At 50.1% G+C, this 19,025-nt stretch overlaps 1 protein-coding gene across 1 annotated transcript in view; it reads right to left on the bottom strand.

The window, feature by feature from the left end:
• The window catches only part of NXPH1 (neurexophilin 1), a 211,764-nt gene extending 201,211 nt beyond the window's left edge, over window positions 1-10,553 (bottom strand). Inside the window, exon 1 of the mRNA XM_066629112.1 lies at window positions 10,500-10,553. Within this exon, the coding sequence (XP_066485209.1) occupies window positions 10,500-10,553 (54 nt within the window). The remainder of the gene's footprint in view (window positions 1-10,499) is intronic.
• Window positions 10,554-19,025: the final 8,472 nt, after the last annotated feature.

Below are 19,025 nucleotides of genomic sequence, written 5' to 3'. Positions count from 1 at the left end.
AGTGGTTCGAGAGAGTAACTTTGCTGCCTTTAGAATCACAGAACTGATCATCTCATATCAAAATCAGGCACTACTACATCTCTCCAAGCTCAAGAAACTCGAGAAGAAAAAAGTTTAGAAACTTCGTTGGACCCACATAAACTCAGATCTGGGAAGCCATCGTTTGCAATGGCATCCTTCAGTCTCGGAAGACTATGGTATCCCGCTCTGAATGGTGGTTCTGGAACAGAATGTCCTCTCCAGAGCGAAGCCTGGATAAAGTAGATATGGAAGATAGACTGTTTCCCATGCAGCAAATCCCCCCTCTCCACGTTGCTGAAATGGTCCAATGGAAAGGCAGAGGCCAATACGGTGGGTTCCAGCGACGTCGCAGGAGTTGCCAGAACGTGACTGTGTTCAGCCATGAACTGCCTCAGGGACTCCAGCTCCGGATTTTGCCTTGTTTACAAAAAGCCATCATTTACAAAATCCAGAAACCGGCCAAACTGGAGTTGGTGTTTAATACAAATTAACCCATTTTAGAAAAGGGGTTAACACAAAAGCCAGGCCCCTTCGAAGGGTCATCTCGATCCTACATACTTTTACACTGAGCTAAAAAATAAGGCGTGACTCTGGCCCATTCTGAAATTATTGAGTGAGATCGAGCCCAGCCTATCCCGTATTTACACGAAAGCAAATCCAACTGATTTTCAGGAGATTTCCCCTCGAGTAAGCGCTGATAGGCTTGCCACTTTCAGCCTATGCACAAGGACGCCCCATCGTGGGAGGGAGGGAGGGAGGGAGGGAGGAAAGAAAGAAAGAAAGAAAGAAAGAAAGAAAGAAAGAAAGAAAGAAAGAAAGAAAGAAAGAAAGAAAGAAAGAAAGAGTGGAACTTTTCTGAATAAACATGTATAAGCTGGACGTGTTCCTGCCCACATTTGACCTGTAGGACCTCAGCGCCGCTTGGGGGCGCTATTAGTCCCATTGAGTGCAATAGGCTGCTCAGTTCGTGCGCTGCTTTGCATTTATCAGTCTTCTGGCGTTATCTTACCATGTCCCATTGCATTCAATGGAGATCTCTACCAAGTTAGGGAGCGCATCGCCTAAAATATATTCACATTCCTCTGCCTTATTATTATTATTATTATTATTATTATTATTATTATCATCCCTTCCAGCGATGCCAGAGTTCAAGCCTGCGTGGAAGGCACCCTCTCTGCCGTGCAAGCCCTTCCCCCTTCATCCTTGAGGTGTGGGGACTGGCGGGGGGGGGCTATTCAGTGGGTCGAAGGAAGCCCGATCCCACTCGTGCCTTATCAGCTGAAGGCTTCCAGTCCTACACTGCAAACGGATGGAGCTCTACCAGGGACGGGTAGGCACTTCTGTGGAATGATTTCCATGAAACTCCTCCCAAAAAAATAAAAACTGGTGTGCCCCCACCAGCAGATCCCTCTTCTCCAGGAGCAGCCAAAGAGTCCCGCAGAACGTGCAACAAGTGGGCAGGGCAGAGATCTGGGGCGGGGGGTGGCATATCTTCCGATCACCCTGACAGAGAAGAGGGCTGTTAATGTTCATCGGGGGAGCACTTCCACTCAGCGCGATTCCTTCGACTTTCCCCATCAATGGAGCGACATCCTTTCGGCGGAGCCTTTTTTTCTCCTTGATGAAGTGCTTGCCAAGCTCCCGGGGAAAAAAAAGTGCGGGCGGGGGGGGGGAGCGAGCAAGTGGGGGAGGAAGAGACACGCCAATCTGGGCTCAAATCTAAGTACTAGCGGCGTAGCTAGAGGGGGAGCAAAGCACTATGGCCTCAATCCTATCCACGCTTTCCTGGGAGTAAGCCCCATTGACTATAATGGGGCTTACTACTGAGCAGACATGCATAGTTTTTGGGCTCTAAGTCTTGCAGGGAGCCTCACCTCAGCCTGCAAGCCGCCCCCCCCTCCGTTTTGCTTTCCCCCCCCCCCTCCAATGGCTCCGAAGGGGACGGGGAGGAGCCGCTTGCACGCTGAGTTGAGGCTCCCTGCAAAACTTAGTGCTTTGCACCCCCTCTAGCTATGCCACTGTTACCAAGTTGGGCTCCCCGCCCCCCCCCACACACACACCCCCAACGTAAAGAGGCGTGAAGGGCAGACAAGCCATCCAGAAGAAGGAATGGGTGGATAGGGCTAGATTGGCCGGAGAAATAGGCTCTTTCCAGCCATTTTTTTTTTTTTTTTGGCTAACCCGTTTACAGCACCATCCTAGGCGTGTCTACTCAGAAGTAAGTCTCACTGAATTCAATCGATCTTACTCTTATCTCCCAAGTGAGAACCCAATCCTATGCATGCCTACTCAGAATTAAGTCCCTTTATACTCAGTGGGGCTTACTTCCAGGTAAGTGTGGCTAGGATTGCAGCCTAAGTGTGTTTAGGATTGCAGCCTGCTATCTGTGTCAAAAAGGGGGGGGGGGTCGGTTAAAAAAAATACTATATTAATTGAAATTAATTGAAACTTAGCTGACTGTCAATGGGCTTCAGTGGGAACCTCTTATGACTCCTGGCTTGGAAGGTTTTGGCTTCTAAGCTAAACCAGCTGTGGAGAAGTTGCCCACCAAGGGAGTCTTTCCAAATTCCAGGCCGGCTCCCCCCATGGAATGGAGGAGGGATTCACTCCACCAAGCAAGCAGCCGGGAACTGCAAGGAAAAGCGGATCTGCTCATGTGAAACTCCCCCCCCCATGTACCTGAATGTGTGCTGAGGGGGGAGGGAGGGAGGCCAGGACAGAGACAGCTGCGAAGGGACCATTTGCTTCTTCGTTTTGACCACAACTGTACCTGGATGGCCAGAGATACGCCTGAAATTGGCAGGCTAATTTGCCTGACGGTCTCACTGAAGTCAGTGTGGGCCTGACTTCCGAGTCAACCTACGTGCCCTTGTCCTCCAAAGAGCCTGCACGCTGATCTGGGAGGAAGCCCTACTGAACACAGCCATTTGTTTCCCAGGAAAGAGACGGAGGAGGGCCAGTTGGATCCACCCAAGGCCTAGCCTCTGTGCGATCCTAGGCACGCTGACATCCGTAGGGCTTCATCAGGGGGGTCCTTCCTCAGCCAAAACTTGCGGATCAGAAGCGAGAGGAAAGCGGACGACCCGTTGTAGATAATCCCACTGCGAACCCCGATCCCCTTTTTGCGCAGGACAGACTAAGTAGAGACGCGGAGAGGAAAAACTCCCCCGCTGCAGACCTGTATTAGCTGCTCACAGTAGCACAGACAGCGAGAGAGCGGTGGGGGCCCAGAGATGGCATTCCTGCTCCTCTATAACTTCCGTATTAACCCAGTGGTGTTATTTGGGGTACGGGCACTGCGGGGAGATGAGGGCGGTTGTCATTTTGTTCAGTGTATGTACAGTGCAGATTATTTGTTCAGACCATACACAGATTTTGTTCAGGGATCCCAGACAGCGTGCGAACACGCCCACGGTTGCATGTACGCACATACATCCTAAATATGTGCATTTGGAAAGTGTGTGCTTATACGGGAGTGTTCACATACATACGTGTACAAAATGAAAATCCAGTACACAGCTGACAGCACACCTGCGGGCGTCTGTACAAGACGTAAGTTCCAATTGAAGGGCACTTACTCCCAGGAAAGGAAATGAAATGGGTCTTACTCCCGAGAAAGTAAATGAGACTTGCTCCTAGAAAAGTACGTGGAAAGGACCCTGCTCCCCAGAAAATAAATGGAATGGGTCTTACACCCAGGAAAGTAAATGGAATGGGACTTGCTCCCAAGAAAGTAAATGGAATGGGTCTTACTCCCAAGAAAGTAAATGAGACTTCCTCCTAGAAAAGTACATGGAAAGGACCCTGCTCCCCAGAAAATAAATGGAATGGGTCTTACACCCAGGAAAGTAAATGGAATGGCACTTACTCCCAGGAAAATAGGTTGAATGGGACTAACTCCCAGGAAAGTAAATGAAATGGCACTTACTCCCAGGAAAGTGTGTATAGGATTACGGTGTAGGCGTCGGCCCCAGATACGATAACTGTATCCTTTGTGCCCAGACTGAATAGCAATTCTACTACGAGGTGAAACGGTATGTTTTCTATACTCCGAGAATTTTGAGATACGGATACTTCACAGGTAATTTTTTTTTTTTTTTACTTCCTTCAGATCATACTGAAAATAAAGGATTGTGGCTTGTCTGAATTGCCTGACTCACAACCCTCCTCGACCAGTGGTGGTTTTTTTACTCTGGCCTCCCCCCACCCGCAAGTCCAAGCAAAGCTCTTGGGAGGGGGGGGAAGAGTAACAGCCGGTGACAGCCACAAACTGTTCCTCACACGCCCTGTTCTAAGACGTTGGCGTGCCTTTGCTGGTTTTTAAGGCTTTTGATCAGGGCGATCGTGTACAGAGTGGTTCGGGGACTCTGCTCGACTGGGGAGGGGATCCCTGAGAATACTAACGGGCTTGGAAGAAAAGGAAACCACCATCACAATCCCCCCCCCCAATTTCGCCCTTATGTGCAAGTAGAAAGGACCCCACTTGACCAGAGTGACACCAACTCTGGAGGTGATGGGTGCTAAGAGACTAGACATCTCATCCCTCCCCCCAGGAGACAACCTCAGCCCCATCCATCTTCGCTACGTCTTGAAGGCACAACCAACGAGGGGTTCAGAAAGGAAGCAAGAAAGGGGAGGAGTTCACATGTGTACTGGTCAGCCACCAAGGCTGGCAACCCTGAAAGATCCTGCCTGGTCTTACACACACCCACAGATTCTTCTCACAAATCAAGAGATCCTTCCACTTCTTGCCCAGATCTTACTCAAGAGATACACAGCCGTGCCCCCCCCCCTCCGATTCACCGTAACACCGCTGTGGAAAACGCATCTCTCTTGCAGTTCTGTTCCGACACCGGCTCAGAGACCAGGCAGGCCTCCCACCCCACCAGCCGTCCAAGTTTCAGGGATGGAGGTCACTGGCGTTGCGTTGAACTCGCTGAGACCAGTTCCTCAGGGCTCAACGGATGGTTATTTTCGTTAGCGAGTAACTTTGCGATCCTCAACGCATTTGAGGAGCCACAGAAGGAAATTCCACGGAAAAACCCTGGAAGGCAGGACTTCCAAGAAGACACACCTGTGGTCAGGATTCTAGAGGTGGGTGGGCGACTATTTTTGCAGGGTGGGCAATTATGTTGGGGTGCAACATGCGAAAGTGGGCAGACTGCCACTCAGCGTGGGCAATGCCCCCCCTGGCCCCCCCACTCGAGCAACGGCCCTGGCAAGGACCTCTGTGTGTGTAGGGAGGGAAGCTGCCCCTTGATGTCAATTTGGGGGGGGGGGAATGAAGGAGGTGAGAACTTACGGAACCACCCAGTTACAAGGTGAGTCATTTCAGCTTCATGAGGTTGGGAATCCAGCTGTGAGTCAGTGCAGGATCTAGTCCAGTATCCAGCGTTAGTTGCCCCACACTCACCACACACACACACACACACACTAAGTAGAGGAGAAAATGCCTTTTGCTGCCCCATTTGCCCCAAATGGACCAACTCACAGCCCAATCCTATGTATATATACTCAGAAGTAAGAGTCATTGAGTTCAAGGGGACTTACTCCCAAGTAAGTGTGTATAGGATTGCAGCCTGAGCTACTGAATCCAGAAAGGGGCTGGCTTCTCGTTCCAAAGCGTTCAGCCTGCCTGCCTAGCGCGCCCGCGTGCTTCAAGTACCTGCTTTTACGGACACCCTCTGGAATACTGCGCCTTGGCCTGATGTGCGCCGATGGCCAGTTCGGGGGTCCGTCCCTGTGGCGCTGCTCCCACCGATCGCGAGCCCTTCCCGCAGAGGGCTGACAGGTGGTGGGAGCGGACGCTGCTTGGATGTGTTCCTAAAAGAACCGACATCTCCGGTGCAAGGGAGGGGAGCCCACAAAAGGACGGCGCCCCAGATCCATCTGGCCAATCTCCGGCCCTGACCTGGAGAGAAGTGCGGTCAGCTACCAGTCCCGCTTGCCTTCACCTTCTCCTTCTCCCTCTCCCTCCTGGGGAAAAATCCCCGAACACCGCAAACAGCCCGACCTCCAAAGGCCAAACCAGCGCCGCCACCCCTCCCCCCCCACTGAAATCTACCAGGCGATCGCCACGATCCTCAACGCTAAACCCGCTCCTTCCACCAGCGAGAGCCCGATCCCTCTCGAAGGGATCCTCTTCTGCCTTGGGCATCGCAGGAATCTGGCCACCGGTTTGCCACCAATCCTGTGCCCTAGCTTGCGTTCTGGAGTAAAATCCTGGGAGTAAAATCCCAGGGGAAACCCTGGGGCTTACTTCCGAGTAAATGCGCCCAGGATCGGGACCGCTGACTGGGTGGTAGAGGGAGGCCTCTCAGCTCCATCCTTCAACATCGCACATGACTTGATTTCGAATACGTTTTCCACTATTCTTCCAAAGCGCACAGGACAGAAAAGCCTGTATGTATTTTATAAAACACAATTACGAGATTATTATTATATATTATATTGTGGAATATATATATAATGTGTGTGTATACACATATGTGTGTGTATATACATATAAAATACATGTGTGCATTTTATATGTGTATATATACACACATATATATGTATGTATTTTATATGTCTATATATACATATAAAACACACACAAATATGCATTTCATATGTATATATACACACGTATGTGTATATATGTATATGTGTGTACACATGTGTGTATATGTGTGTACATTTCATATGTATATATATTATATACACTCTATATATGTATTTTATGTCTATATATACATATAACATACACACACACACACATATATATATACACATATGTGTGTGTTATATGTATATATATATACATACACACGTATGTGTGTACATACATACATACATACATACATACATACATACATACATACATACATACATATAAAATTCACGCACATTACCGTATCTATATATTGAATCTCTGTGTTTTTGTACATTAACTCGTTTACCTGCAGCACTGAGCCAACACCTGGTGTGTGTTTCAACACAAAACACATCCTCAGCTCTGACTACTGCGAAAGATCACAGCCCAAGGCAGGCTCCCTACTGGGAACCGACTGGAAAAGGTCCAGAGACTCCGGTTTTCCCGTTCAGCCCCGCTGTGTGGCTCTGATCGTCCCTTCGGCATTCCACAGTCCACCCGAGAGGAGGGCGTGGAATCCAGTCCTAGCCCAGCGTTAGGAGCACCTGCAACTTGTCCGCATTATTCCCGGGTCATGTTTTAACCACAGGGAGAGGGGGGTAAAACACCACTAAATCCACAGGAATGCAAAGGGTGAAATCAAGGCCCCATTCTACGTGCCCCACATTCTGTACACACTTGAGATATTCCTACTTGACCCTTCTGCGTGTAGCCACCAAAAATCTTTACATCTCTTTCCCCAAATCTATCTCCAAGGAGCCCTTTCTCAAGAGAGCCAGAGAGAGAGAAGCCGTTCTGAGTAGGCCAAAGGGGGGGGGGGTCCAAATCCTGTATTTTGGTCAAACACTCCAGAGATTCCCCTGAAAACCTCGCAGATCCCTGGAGATCCTCTCAAAGCACCTCGTTGCGCTTCACCTACATGGCTAACCAGGAGAGGCGTCCATCCGACCTGCCTGGCCGTCTGAGTCTGGTCTGCCAGTCGGCAGCAGTGACCTCCGGCAGTTTCTCGCAAGGAGACGAAGAGGGTGACACCGATTTCTTCCTCTCCAGCAGCTTTGCCCCTCACCCAGGTCTTCCCCAGAAATGGCTGCAGAGCCGGGTGACTTTGGTGGGTCCAGCCAGAGGTGGGCAAGGCGAGAAGATCCCACTGGTGCAGTTTGAAGCGGAAGCCCAAAGAGAGCCCTTCTTTTCCCCAGCGTCCGACTTGAAATCCGCAGCCACCGAGGTTTGCGTTTACACGGTCCATCCTGGACCTGGACTTCGTAAAGTCCAAGCGGATTTGGTTTCCCCCCTCTCTTGGGTGGGGATCCGACGCCTTCCAAAGAGGTTGATCTTCTGCCACTCAAGACACCAGACTGCAAGGTGTGGCGCCCTCCTCGCGAGTAGAAGCCCTTCGCACCAAGGCTTTTAACCTAACCAAGGCGTCGTGGTCTCAGGGCTGGTGCATCAGGCTCAGTGAGGACTGTACCAGCCAAGGAAATAGACAAGGAACCGGGGTGAACATTGACTAGCAGTGGGGCTGATTTGTGCGGTGAGCCTGCGAAAATCGGGGGACCTTATCCATTCAGGTAGACAGCAGCCCCCCAAGCTGCTGTTTCTTTCCCATATTATTTCCCATTGTTTTCAGAAATCTCATTCCCCCCCCACCACCACCCTTCTTTCCCCACATGCCAAATGTGGGGAGGAAGGGAGAGAGAGAGGGAGAGAGAAAGGCATTCAGGTAATGAAGTCTGTAAGTAAACGGTAATTGAATCAGCATAATTTGCACACTGAATGCTTCTCAAATGCTCCCCGTTTACAATTAAAGGAGAATTAATGCGCTTGTTTCCAGCCTGCCGCGCAAGAGAATCAATCGGGCGCTGGGCTTGGCCATGAGTGGGAAAGAGTTGAAGTGCCAACAAACACAGTGTGTGGGAAGGGGGGAGAGAGAGAAAGAGAAATGCACGCAGTTTCTTGATCTAGAGCCTGCATGGGGGGGGGGGTATTAGCCTGCATGGGGGGATATTGTGTTCTGGAGTTCTGGCCACCTCCTGCCAAAAAAGCACCCACATCAAAGGGGAGTGATGGAACCTTTAAACAAAGCACCCCACCAAAAAAAAAACAACCCAAAAGGGGAAATTGACCCGAGGATCCGTAGTCTAGACCAGCCTTCCAAGGGCTCTGCCCCCCCCCAACAACTGGATTGCAATTGGTATGGGGGTGCTAGGAGGACCTCAGTCCTTACCCCCTCCTTTAATCTGTGTCCGCACCTCACACTCCCGGTGTGAGTGGAAAGAGCTACCCTGATTCAGGTTGGCTTTGCTCTGGTCTTCTTCTTCCTCTTCCAATTAATTCTCCCAGATCCTGACACTTCTCACCTGCCGCCCATTCGCAGGGGGAGGACCGCAGGAGCAGGTGATGGCATGCAAGAGCGCTGCTCCCATCTGTAGGGTTGCCCCTGCGTTCACCTGCTTGGCCCCAAGGTGTCCCGAGTGGGGCTGAGACTGACGCGCAGCGCCCTCAAGCGGCCAAACCGTATAACTGCAGGCCGTATTACAGGTCAAAGAAAGACGGTGTGTTTTTGAAAAGCATGGAGATCGCTGCAAGCCTTGCCTAGGTTTGATTGTCATTCTTTTCAGCCACAATTAGACATTTATCTTCCTTGGTTTCCCTCTCCAGCCTGAGAACTAGATTACTTTTTCCCAACCTGGAAGTTGATCGCTTTTAATTTCCTTCCTTAGAAAGCAGAGGTCAGTTTCTTTGCTGATGTCCTTTCTCACTGTGCAGGGAAACCGGATCCCAGGCCAAAGAGATCAGATTGGGTTGACTCGCGACCCTCTCCCCCTAACCACACCTCCAGTGATTAAAAAAGGATTTTCACGGGGGGGGGGGGAAACACACCTTCAATGGCACTTTGTAGCCAGAGGTGGAATCTTAGCTCGTGTGTTGACTGTTTACACAAGTGCACCTTCTTCTAGGACAGTAAAGACCCCCCAGAGGTTTGTATGGTGGCATCCACAGTCAAGATATACTACTGCCCCCCTACCAGAAAGATCAGCCACCCATCCTGGAACAGTCAAGAATTCCCCTCCAACCAGTCCCCATCAGCAGTAAAAGCACCCAAAGGGACAGACCAGTTGACACCCAAAGGCCACAAGGAAGGAGAAGGGGACAGGCGAGACATATCCCCAAGTGACAATCTGGTGAGCTCATGGTCTTTCGCTGGAAGCTGGGGGAGATCAGTGATAACTGCCTGTAATAAATCTCTAGGGCCATATGAATGGGGAGGTCACCATCCTGCCATTCACCATTCTATGCCTTTTACATGATCCAAGTTTTTTTCAGTGTGTGTGTGGGGGGGGGGGTCCTTTCTCTCAAGTGTGAACACCTGGAACTCGAGACGCTCCGCTAGTAGGGTGTGGAAGAAAAGTTTGTCATACCTCCCTTTCCTAACACACGCAATGCCCCCCTCCCAGTTCCAAGTTTTCCAAGCAATCCTCTCCATATGCCTTCTCCATCCTTGAATCTCACAACAGACTGAGTCCCAGGGACCACCAGTAAGGTTAGCAAAGAAGCCCCATCTCCAGCACACAGCCAAGTCCAGCGGGCAGACCCAAAGAAGATGAAAGAAGACCGCGGGGGGGGGGGAGGAGGAGAGAGAAAGAGACCCGCCAGCTGTAGTGAAGCCTCTGGAAGTTGGTCTAGGCAGTTTCAGGGTGCCACAAGGGCCAAGGGAGCTACTCGCGAGTAAGTGGCTGGAGGATTGGCGTTCGCTTGGCGTTCTCCTGCCCCCCCCAACTCAAGGTGGAGAAAAGAGTGGGGGGGAAGAGAGAGAGAAAGAGAGAGAGAAGCACTTGAAACTTACCAGGTAGAGAGCAGGTTGGAGCAGGAGCACGGCGTACCAATACACGGGCTGCATCCTCCCGGCTCAAACTTCCACCGCGGTGCCTTCGCCTGCGCTCTGTTCCTCCAGGAACATAGATCCACCTGGCATCGACTTTATACCACCAGGAGAGCTCGTGCCAGCAGCCTAGGCAAAAATGACATTATAGACTCCATGACCACCAGGCAAGGTTAGACTTCGAGGCGAGTGGGAGAGGGGGGGGCGCCGAGAGAGAGAGAGAGAGAGGACAGCGAGAGTAGAGGGGGACGAATCAAAGCCTCCAAGGGAGTTAATCCATCTAGTGAGCATCGGGCGAGGGGGGGGAGAGAAGGGATTGCTTGGGCCAAGCTGCTACGCTGCGGAGTAACTCCGGAGCAAGGGAAGTGTCTTGGTAAAGCTGGATCTCTTGGTGCCCAGCGAGGGCTATGTTTGGTGTCAAGGGGATGTGGGGAGGGGAGGCGGACAGGGGAAGAGGCTATCTGCCGCCACCCCAGGACTGCGCGCAGGAGAGATTGACACGCACACAGACAGTGGCGCGGAAGGGAGTGTGTGTGGGGGGGGGAGGAGATTAGGCTGGGATCCCGGATCCAGCCTAAGATCAACGATCAAGGTCTAGGCGCAGGGTGGCAAGCACCTGTTTGCACGGCCGAGGCGCCAGGAGGGACTCGCGTGTCCACACGCTCACACAAATCTCTCCCACACCGATCCATGGGCCACCCTGCCACGCTGAACTCGGGCACCCGGCTCCATCCTCAGCCTCACTCGTGCGGCGCACTCAGACTGCAATTCTATGCACGCTTACCTGGGAGTAAGCCTCATTGACTATCATGGGACTTACTTCTAAGTAAACACGCATAGGACTGAGCTCTCAGGCTGCAAGCCTATGCACACTTTCCGAGAAGTAAGCCCCAAAGACTATCCTGGGGCTTACTTCTGAGTAGACATGCCTAGGATTGGACCCTCAGGCTGCAATCCTATCTATACTTTCCTGGGAGTAAACCCCACTGATTATCATGGGACTTTCTTCTGAGCAGACATGCAGAGGATCGGGCTCTCAGGCTGCAATCCTAGCCACTTTCCTGGGAGCAAGCCCCACTGATTATCATGGGACTTCTGAGTAGACATGCCTGGGCTTGGACTGTCTGTCCTCTCCGAGCCACCCTCTCCTTCCTTCCTCCCCCTCATCCCCCAATTCCGATCCGATCCCCCCCCCTCTCCCGCGGGTACCCCAAACAGCCCGCGGGTACCCGAGAAAGGAAGGAAGAGGGATCGCGGGCGGCTACTACCAGTACCTACTGCCTCGGCGCTCCTCCGCTAGCAGACGAGGGTCTCCGGCGATAGTCCATAGGAAGCGAGCTACAGGGGCTCGGGAGCTCCGGGGGCGAAGCGAGGAGGAGCCCCTGGGCGGCGCGGCTGCTCCATGGTCTGGCCAGGGGCGTCCCGCAGAAAGAGGCGCCTCCGCGAAGCCAGCATGCGGAGGGAGGCGCCGGGAGGAAACTAGTTGCAAGAGGCGGAGAGGCTGCAGCCGCCGCGAGAGAGGCGAGGGCAGAGCGGAGCAGGAGCGTTCCCCGCGCTCTCCGAGGACTGACTTGGTGGCTGCTCCTGAACTTGCGATGCGGGTCTCCCCGGCCAGCCCCTGGCCGATCAGCTCCTGCGAAGGGGCGCGGGGAGGAGGAGAGAGGCGGCCCGCCGCCGGAGGGAGAGACGGGGGAAGGCAGGCGCCGGAGAGAGCAGTCCCCGAGTCATCCCAGCGCGCGACGAAGCGGCAGGCAGGCTTGGAGACGCGTCCCAGCCTCTCGCTGGCCCCGCCGGGTGGCGAATCAGAGCCCTCCCTAGGCGCGCTGCAGCGCCCTGCCCCGCCACCAGGGGGCCCCCTCGCCTGGCCCGGAAGGGGAGGGGAAAGGGGACGCGTTCGCACGATCCAAGAGAGAGGGAAGGAGGGAGCAGCTTCCCTTTGCACCACCACCCTCCTCTTCTCCAGCAGCAATTAATAGCCCATGAATATGAATAATGATGTCGCCCTGGGCTCCTGCAAGCACGCACGCAAGGAAAGGGGCGCCTGAATGATGGTGGTGGTGATGATGATGCTGCCGCCGCCTCCTCCTCCTCCTCGCTGGCGACGCTCTGCTCCCGGAGATGGCTGCAGGGGCTGCGAGGAGGTGGCTGGAGAAATGGGGCGTGAAGTCTGGCACCCGAGATAAGCCGGGTTGGGTTGGCACGGGAGGAGGGGGGGCGCAGATGGAGGAGGGCCTTTTTCTTCCCCAGCCAGGGGGAGGGGGGCAGCATGGGGAACTTCGCAGCCCAGTCCTAGCCACATTTATCCTGGGAGTAAGCCCCATTGACTCTTACTTCTGAGCAGACACGCGTGGGATTGGGCTCTCAAGGCTGCAATCCTAGCCACACTTTCCTGAGAGTAAGCCCCATTGACTCTGATGTGACTTACTTCTGAGTAGACATGCAGAGGATTGGGCTCTCAGTCCCGAAAGCACCATCACCGCTGCTGTTGTCACGGTGGGTTCTCCCCACTCAGCCCCTCCCCCGTGTCCGTGTGTACCCAGAGCAGCAACCTTTTTACAGCCCAATCCTATGCCTTGGTCTACTCAGAAGTAAGTCCCATTGAGTTCAGTGGCACTGACTCCCAGATAAGTGCGGATAGGATTGCAACCTTATCCGCATTAGTTAATTCGGGTTCAAACCTCCCCCCCCCCATGCTTGAAGATGACCTCCTCACTACTTCAGCTATAAGAACTCAAGGAGAAGGAAGGTGCCCCCCCACTATGCTTACACGCCCACTCCTTGTCAATGAAAAGGAGTTGCTTAAAGAGGTCATGGAAAGATTATATGCACAGATTAGTTGTTACAGAACACACACACACACACACACACACACACACACACACTTTTAGTGGTTACTTAGAGGAATCCAACAGGAAGTCTCAAAATTCTATCCATGCTTTCTTGGGAGTAAGCCCCACTGACGCTAATGGGACTTACTCCTGAGTAGACATGCATTAGCAATTGAGTGGGTCTGTCCGGTGCTTGTTGCTGCAAAGGAAGGGGGAAAAATCATAAGGTGTCATGAGTCCATGTTAAATAACCTTTCCCCCCCCCACACCGTGTGAATTCCATATAGCCAGATGATTTCTCTTTTTGCTCTTCCAGGTTAGGAGAAATAGGACCTTAAACACTGCACTTGTTGGCATGTCTACTCAGGAGTAAGCCCCAGTGAGTTCAGTGGGACTTACTGCTAGGTAAGTGTGTATAGGACTACAACCTAAGTGTGCTGGGGGGGGGCTGAATTTTGAACATTGATTGATATAGCGAGCAGTTCTCATATATAGGATTGGAGAACTCAATTACTGAAGTGAAATGCCTATCAGACTGTAAGCAAAACAGGGTCTCCCCCCAAAGTAGAGGAGTGAGTTTCCATCAGGAGACTCCCTAGAAACATTAAAGCATATTACCATGTTTTGTTTTTTCAGGGAAAAAGACTTTCATAAATCAGCCAGTGGAGGGCTGATCATGTTCAGCTGAGACCAGGAGCCATGTAGTGTTGAAGGTGTCAGTTGTGGGAAATTCCACCCCCAAAAGAAAAAAAAAATTGGGACATAAGGTTTGGCCAGCATGAGCCTGTTTCTAGGATGATAATAGTGAGTCCCAAGAGTGTCAATGTTTTTTATGCAGGTTCCACTTGCATTGCATTATGTTCTTGACATTGTGGGGCATACAAAGTCCCCTCAACGTCAGAACATAAGAAGAGCCTTGCTGGATCAGGCCCAGGGCCCATCTATTCTCAAAACAAACTATAGAACTATTCTCAAAACAGAATCCTCAGATGTCACAATTCTAAGGTCAATTTGGAGAGCAGACTGAGTCCCCTTCAGCATTTTTTTAAAAAAATCACAAACCAGATAGTGGCAAGGGAGGAGGACAGAGAAGGCTCTGTCTGTGTTTCATGCACACAAGTTGGCACATGGCTAATGAGACCCAACAGCTTGTGGCTTGTGCAGTCTGTATTGTGTGGTTCCTGTGCTCAGCTTGGAGTTTGCTCCCAGGATAAAAGTGGCCCCATATGCACTTAACATGGATAAGAGCCTAGGTTGAGTCCTGGGCATTTCTGGGGAAAGGAAGTAAAGAAAGGTTTGGAATGATCTGCACAACTTTTGCCAGTCAGAATAGCCAGTGATGAGCCAGTAATTTAAATTTAAAAGTACCTGCTCATCACATCTCTCATATTCCCAGTACAATGTAACTAACAGAAGTGGAATATATGGGGCCTTAGGAATCTGCTGTGTTATACTCATCTTGGATAAGCATCTGTTCTCTTTTCAAGATTTCTGATGGCTTGTGCTGTGCTTTATAAATGCCTATCCATGATCTCCAGGGAGTAAGCCCCATTGACTATAATGGGACTTACCTCTGAGTATGCATGTACTGGATTGTACCATAAAACAATAACATTTCAGAGCAAGAGTGAATGGGATTGGGGAAGGGAGGAGCATGACCTTTTTCTTAAAAAAAAACAAAAAACAAAGCCTGTGTCCCAGCCTCTAGAACTGCAAGGGCTTGGCATTTCTTGGGCAAAGTCTAATAAGCAGAGCTCAGCCTCCTCTCATTACTTGTTGATGAAGGCTGTGATTTATCATCTTCCAAAGGGGGGGGGGAACCAAGAGACAATCATCCCGTGAATGCTCTAGTGGAAAAGAAAAGGACTTCATTTGTCCTGCCAAGTACCTGCTCCCTTGGAACACGTCTGGGTGATTAATACTGCCGCCTGACATTTTGATACTAATCTCTAAAATATTGTTTCAATGTGGAGGCCTTGCTATAGAACATTGTAATAAAAAGCTGATTGGTGATTAAACGCCTCTAGATAAACTGCACTGGAGTCTGGATGTGACCATGATGGAGGGCGGGATGAACAATTCTGACAGGCTGAGTGTCTGTTCTGCAGCCCCCATTCTAGTGCCCTTGGCCCACCATCAAAGGTTCTAATACAGCCAGAGACGTGTCAGAATCCAAGCCCAGTCTGGTTCTTTCATGCACTAAGTACCCTGGCCTATGGGTGAATGGCTAAGCTGTATCTGTCATCCATAAGTGTGAGTCAAGCTTCTTCTCCATGGACAGGATAGCACTCACTGAGAAATGAAAACAATAGCACCTAGAACCCCTGTTATTGGAATACCTTTATGAGGACCAACCAAAAAGGCACAAAATCTTAAGAGAGCATTCAGGTTCTCCAGAACTCTTCATCAGATGGATATTAAGCAAGGAGGGAAAAGGGGGTGGTATTGGCTGGGCATCATTTAATAACTCTCCAAGTCTGCAGTGTTTTAACAGCCTTGAGATGGGAATCAGGAGGAGGTTGTCTTGCCACAGGTCCTCATGCCTGCTTAAGGCTGATTAGTTTCCCTTGTGAAACTCACCAGTGCAGCAAGCAAAAGTCAGAGTCCAGTTCCAGTCCACAGATTCCAAGTAAACAAGGCCAATCAATGAGAGTTGCCAAATCAGAGTCCCAAGCCAATAAGCCAAGTTACAGTCTGAGGTCAGGTTCCAGGTAAGTCAGTCAAATCAGTCAGGGTATCCAAGTCAAAATCCAAAGTCAATATGCCAAGTCACAGTCTGAGGTCAAATTCCAAAGTCAATAAACTCAGTCTCATCTCCTCCCTCCAACCTGCACTCCTTCTACAACCCACCAACCCTTCCTCCCTCAGGTGTTCCTTATATCCCTGAGGGTCCTATTGCCTTCAGGTGGCTGCAGCTGTGCAGCACACTCTGCTGGATGCCCAGGCCTTACCCTTAAAGGGGCCACTGCTGACACCACATCTACTTCCTCGCCAGATCTTCCGCGATTCCAATACAGAGGTAAGCAGAATCATGGTGATCAGAGTTACTGGGTGATAACCAGGATCTCAATTTTCATGTAGCGTTTCCTGGATGAAAGAGGAACAATAATAGTTGTCCACCCATTTTTAACAAATATAAAGCCTGGCAATTACTGTGTTCCATCTGCAGCACTAACTGAAGCATATGGTCTTCATCCCCTCCCCCATACTGAGGATTCCCCCCCCCCCCATAAAGCTGGCACCAAGTCTCGACAGGGTTATGAGCTCACCTGTGAACTTACTGTAGTGGTCTTGATGTTTCAACCCTCCAGCTGTATAATAAGGCTGGTTTACTTTATATCATTTGGAGGTCTTAAAAGGGGACCATAGAAAATCTTTCTTCTATGCCACATAATTAAAGCCCTGGAATAGAGCTATTGAAACGCACTGTATGTGTGACCTGCTCCAGTACCAAGAAAGTCTGGACAACTTACAGCCCAATCCTATTCACACTTTCTTGGGAGTAAGTCTTATTGACTCCACTAGGACTTACTTCTGAGTAGACATGCATAGGATTGGGCTCTTATTCCGTAGTCCATGAATATCTAGAGGGTGTGTTGAACTGACCCACTGGGACTCCGTACTCACCATCATCAGTACAGTTACAGACAATCAAATTAGAAATGAATTTTATTCACTTCTTGCCCTTTGGGCTTTGATTCAATGCTGTCCTGTTCATATTTTACTTTAAGTCTTTCCTTTCTCCTGAACAGAACTGTTTTTGTCCCTGCTAGGAAAAACAGGCTCAGAGTACATTTCTGATGAGAGGGGGGGGAACCATTCTCAGTATCTTAGAGGGGACTAAGCAGGAAGGACGCCTGGTTAGCTAATTCCAGGAAAAATAAGTTTTGCTTGCAGCTAAGAACTGGAATGAGTATAGGTAAAAAGAGTTAAACACAAATTTGCTCAAGGAGTTTTGTAGATCAAAGGAAAGGAGGTAACTATTACTTTTGAATTAATGAGAGAAAATAACTTTGGAAGGTTGTTGATCTTCTTGTTATTGGTGTCATCATAGAAAAACAGACCATTCTCAGTATCTTAGAGGGGACTAAGCAGGAAGGACGCCTGGTTAGCTAATTCCAAGAAAAATAAGTTTTGCTTGTAGCTAAGAACTGGAATGAGTATAGGTAAAAAGAGTTAAACACAAATTTGCTCAAGGAGTTTTGTAGAAAGGAGGTAAATATTACTTTTGAATTAATGAGAGAAAATAGCTTTGGAAGGTTGTTGATCTTCTTGTTATTGGTGTCATCATAGAAAAACAGGGTATAAAGAGTATGAACCCGAAATGAGGCAGATGGAAAACAAGGAGACATCTACTTTTCATTCCCCTTGCTCCTTTCTCTGGCTTCCAGCATTTGTGGATGAGACACTGTGATTGGCAGCACAATCCTGTCAGGACTTGCAGTGGTGGATCTCATGACTTGCCACCATAAGCCGTGGAGCAGCAGAGCAAAAGGGACACCACTGTGGTGTGGCCACCAGTGCAAATGATGAGAGGCCCCACATATGTGACAGCTGCTTCCATACACCCTGTCCAAGCAGGTTGGTGAGGGTGGGGGTGGTTTGGGGGAGGATCATGGGCAGTTCAGGGTGAGGAATGGGCCAGTCAAGGGGTTGTTAGGGGGTGGGAGAGGGAGGATATTAGTGGCAGCACACACCACGATCCTATCCCCTTTCTCCACCTAGAATTCCTCCTGAATCTTCTTGGACTTACACCAGCAAAAAAGCTTTACACCAGCAAAAAAGCTGAGAAGACCCACTGGAGGTCAGGCAGCCTATGGGGAAGTAACAAAAAGTTTTACTTACCTCTCCTGTGCCATCTGGTCACTTCTCCATAGCATACAGTGTGCATGTAGGCTAGGCTAGATATTGGAAGTATGAATGCTTTACCTTTAGAAGGCAATGAGTGACACTACCATTCCCATCCATTGGAAACTAAGTGACTTCTTGTGTGGGACCTCTGTGTTTACCTCAGAGTGCCTTTGGGACTGAAAATCTTGGGTACTGACTTGAAAGTAAACCTCATTTCAGTAGAACGTCTTGCAAAAGTGTACCCATATCATCTTCATTCCAGACACTCTGACTTAAATTAGTCTCCAAAGTGAGCTCAGAAAAAGGGAAAGATGTGAAGCTGTGTAATGCAGAACTGCAGACCAGATTTAAATCAGTTTAGCTTCATTGACTTCAAGGGGGGACTATGGCAATGAAGCAGCTGGGAAGAAATTGTGTGAAAATCGAGAGTTTGAAGAACACAACTGGAAAGCGAGAAAAGTATCTCCAAGCTGCCTGCATTTCAGAAGTAACATTTGTTTTCATAGAAGGTATTTCTGAACAAAGAAAAGTCAGGCAAAAGTTATTGTGTTTGTTCCCACCTGTGGGCTTCCCCCCCCCCAAATGCCCTGGAATGAGGCAAGGCATTGTGGGAAAACCAAAATGGCAACTGTCAGTCAAGAGCTGTGCAGAGATGCTTCCTGGCCACCAGGAAAAGTAAGCCTTCTTCAAGAATGAACACAGTTTCAAAAAGAAGGCACATTCATGTCTCATTTATTTTAAGGTGCATTCATTTCAAGAACAACTGAGCTGAATTTTGAACCCATTCCCTTTTTGTTTGAAATGCATGCAG

This window comes from Tiliqua scincoides, chromosome 5, assembly GCF_035046505.1.
Source record: "Tiliqua scincoides isolate rTilSci1 chromosome 5, rTilSci1.hap2, whole genome shotgun sequence".
NCBI classification, from domain to species: Eukaryota; Metazoa; Chordata; class Lepidosauria; order Squamata; family Scincidae; genus Tiliqua; species Tiliqua scincoides.
Note: the sequence above shows the minus strand (reverse complement) of the source record. Positions and strands in the feature narration are given on the sequence as shown.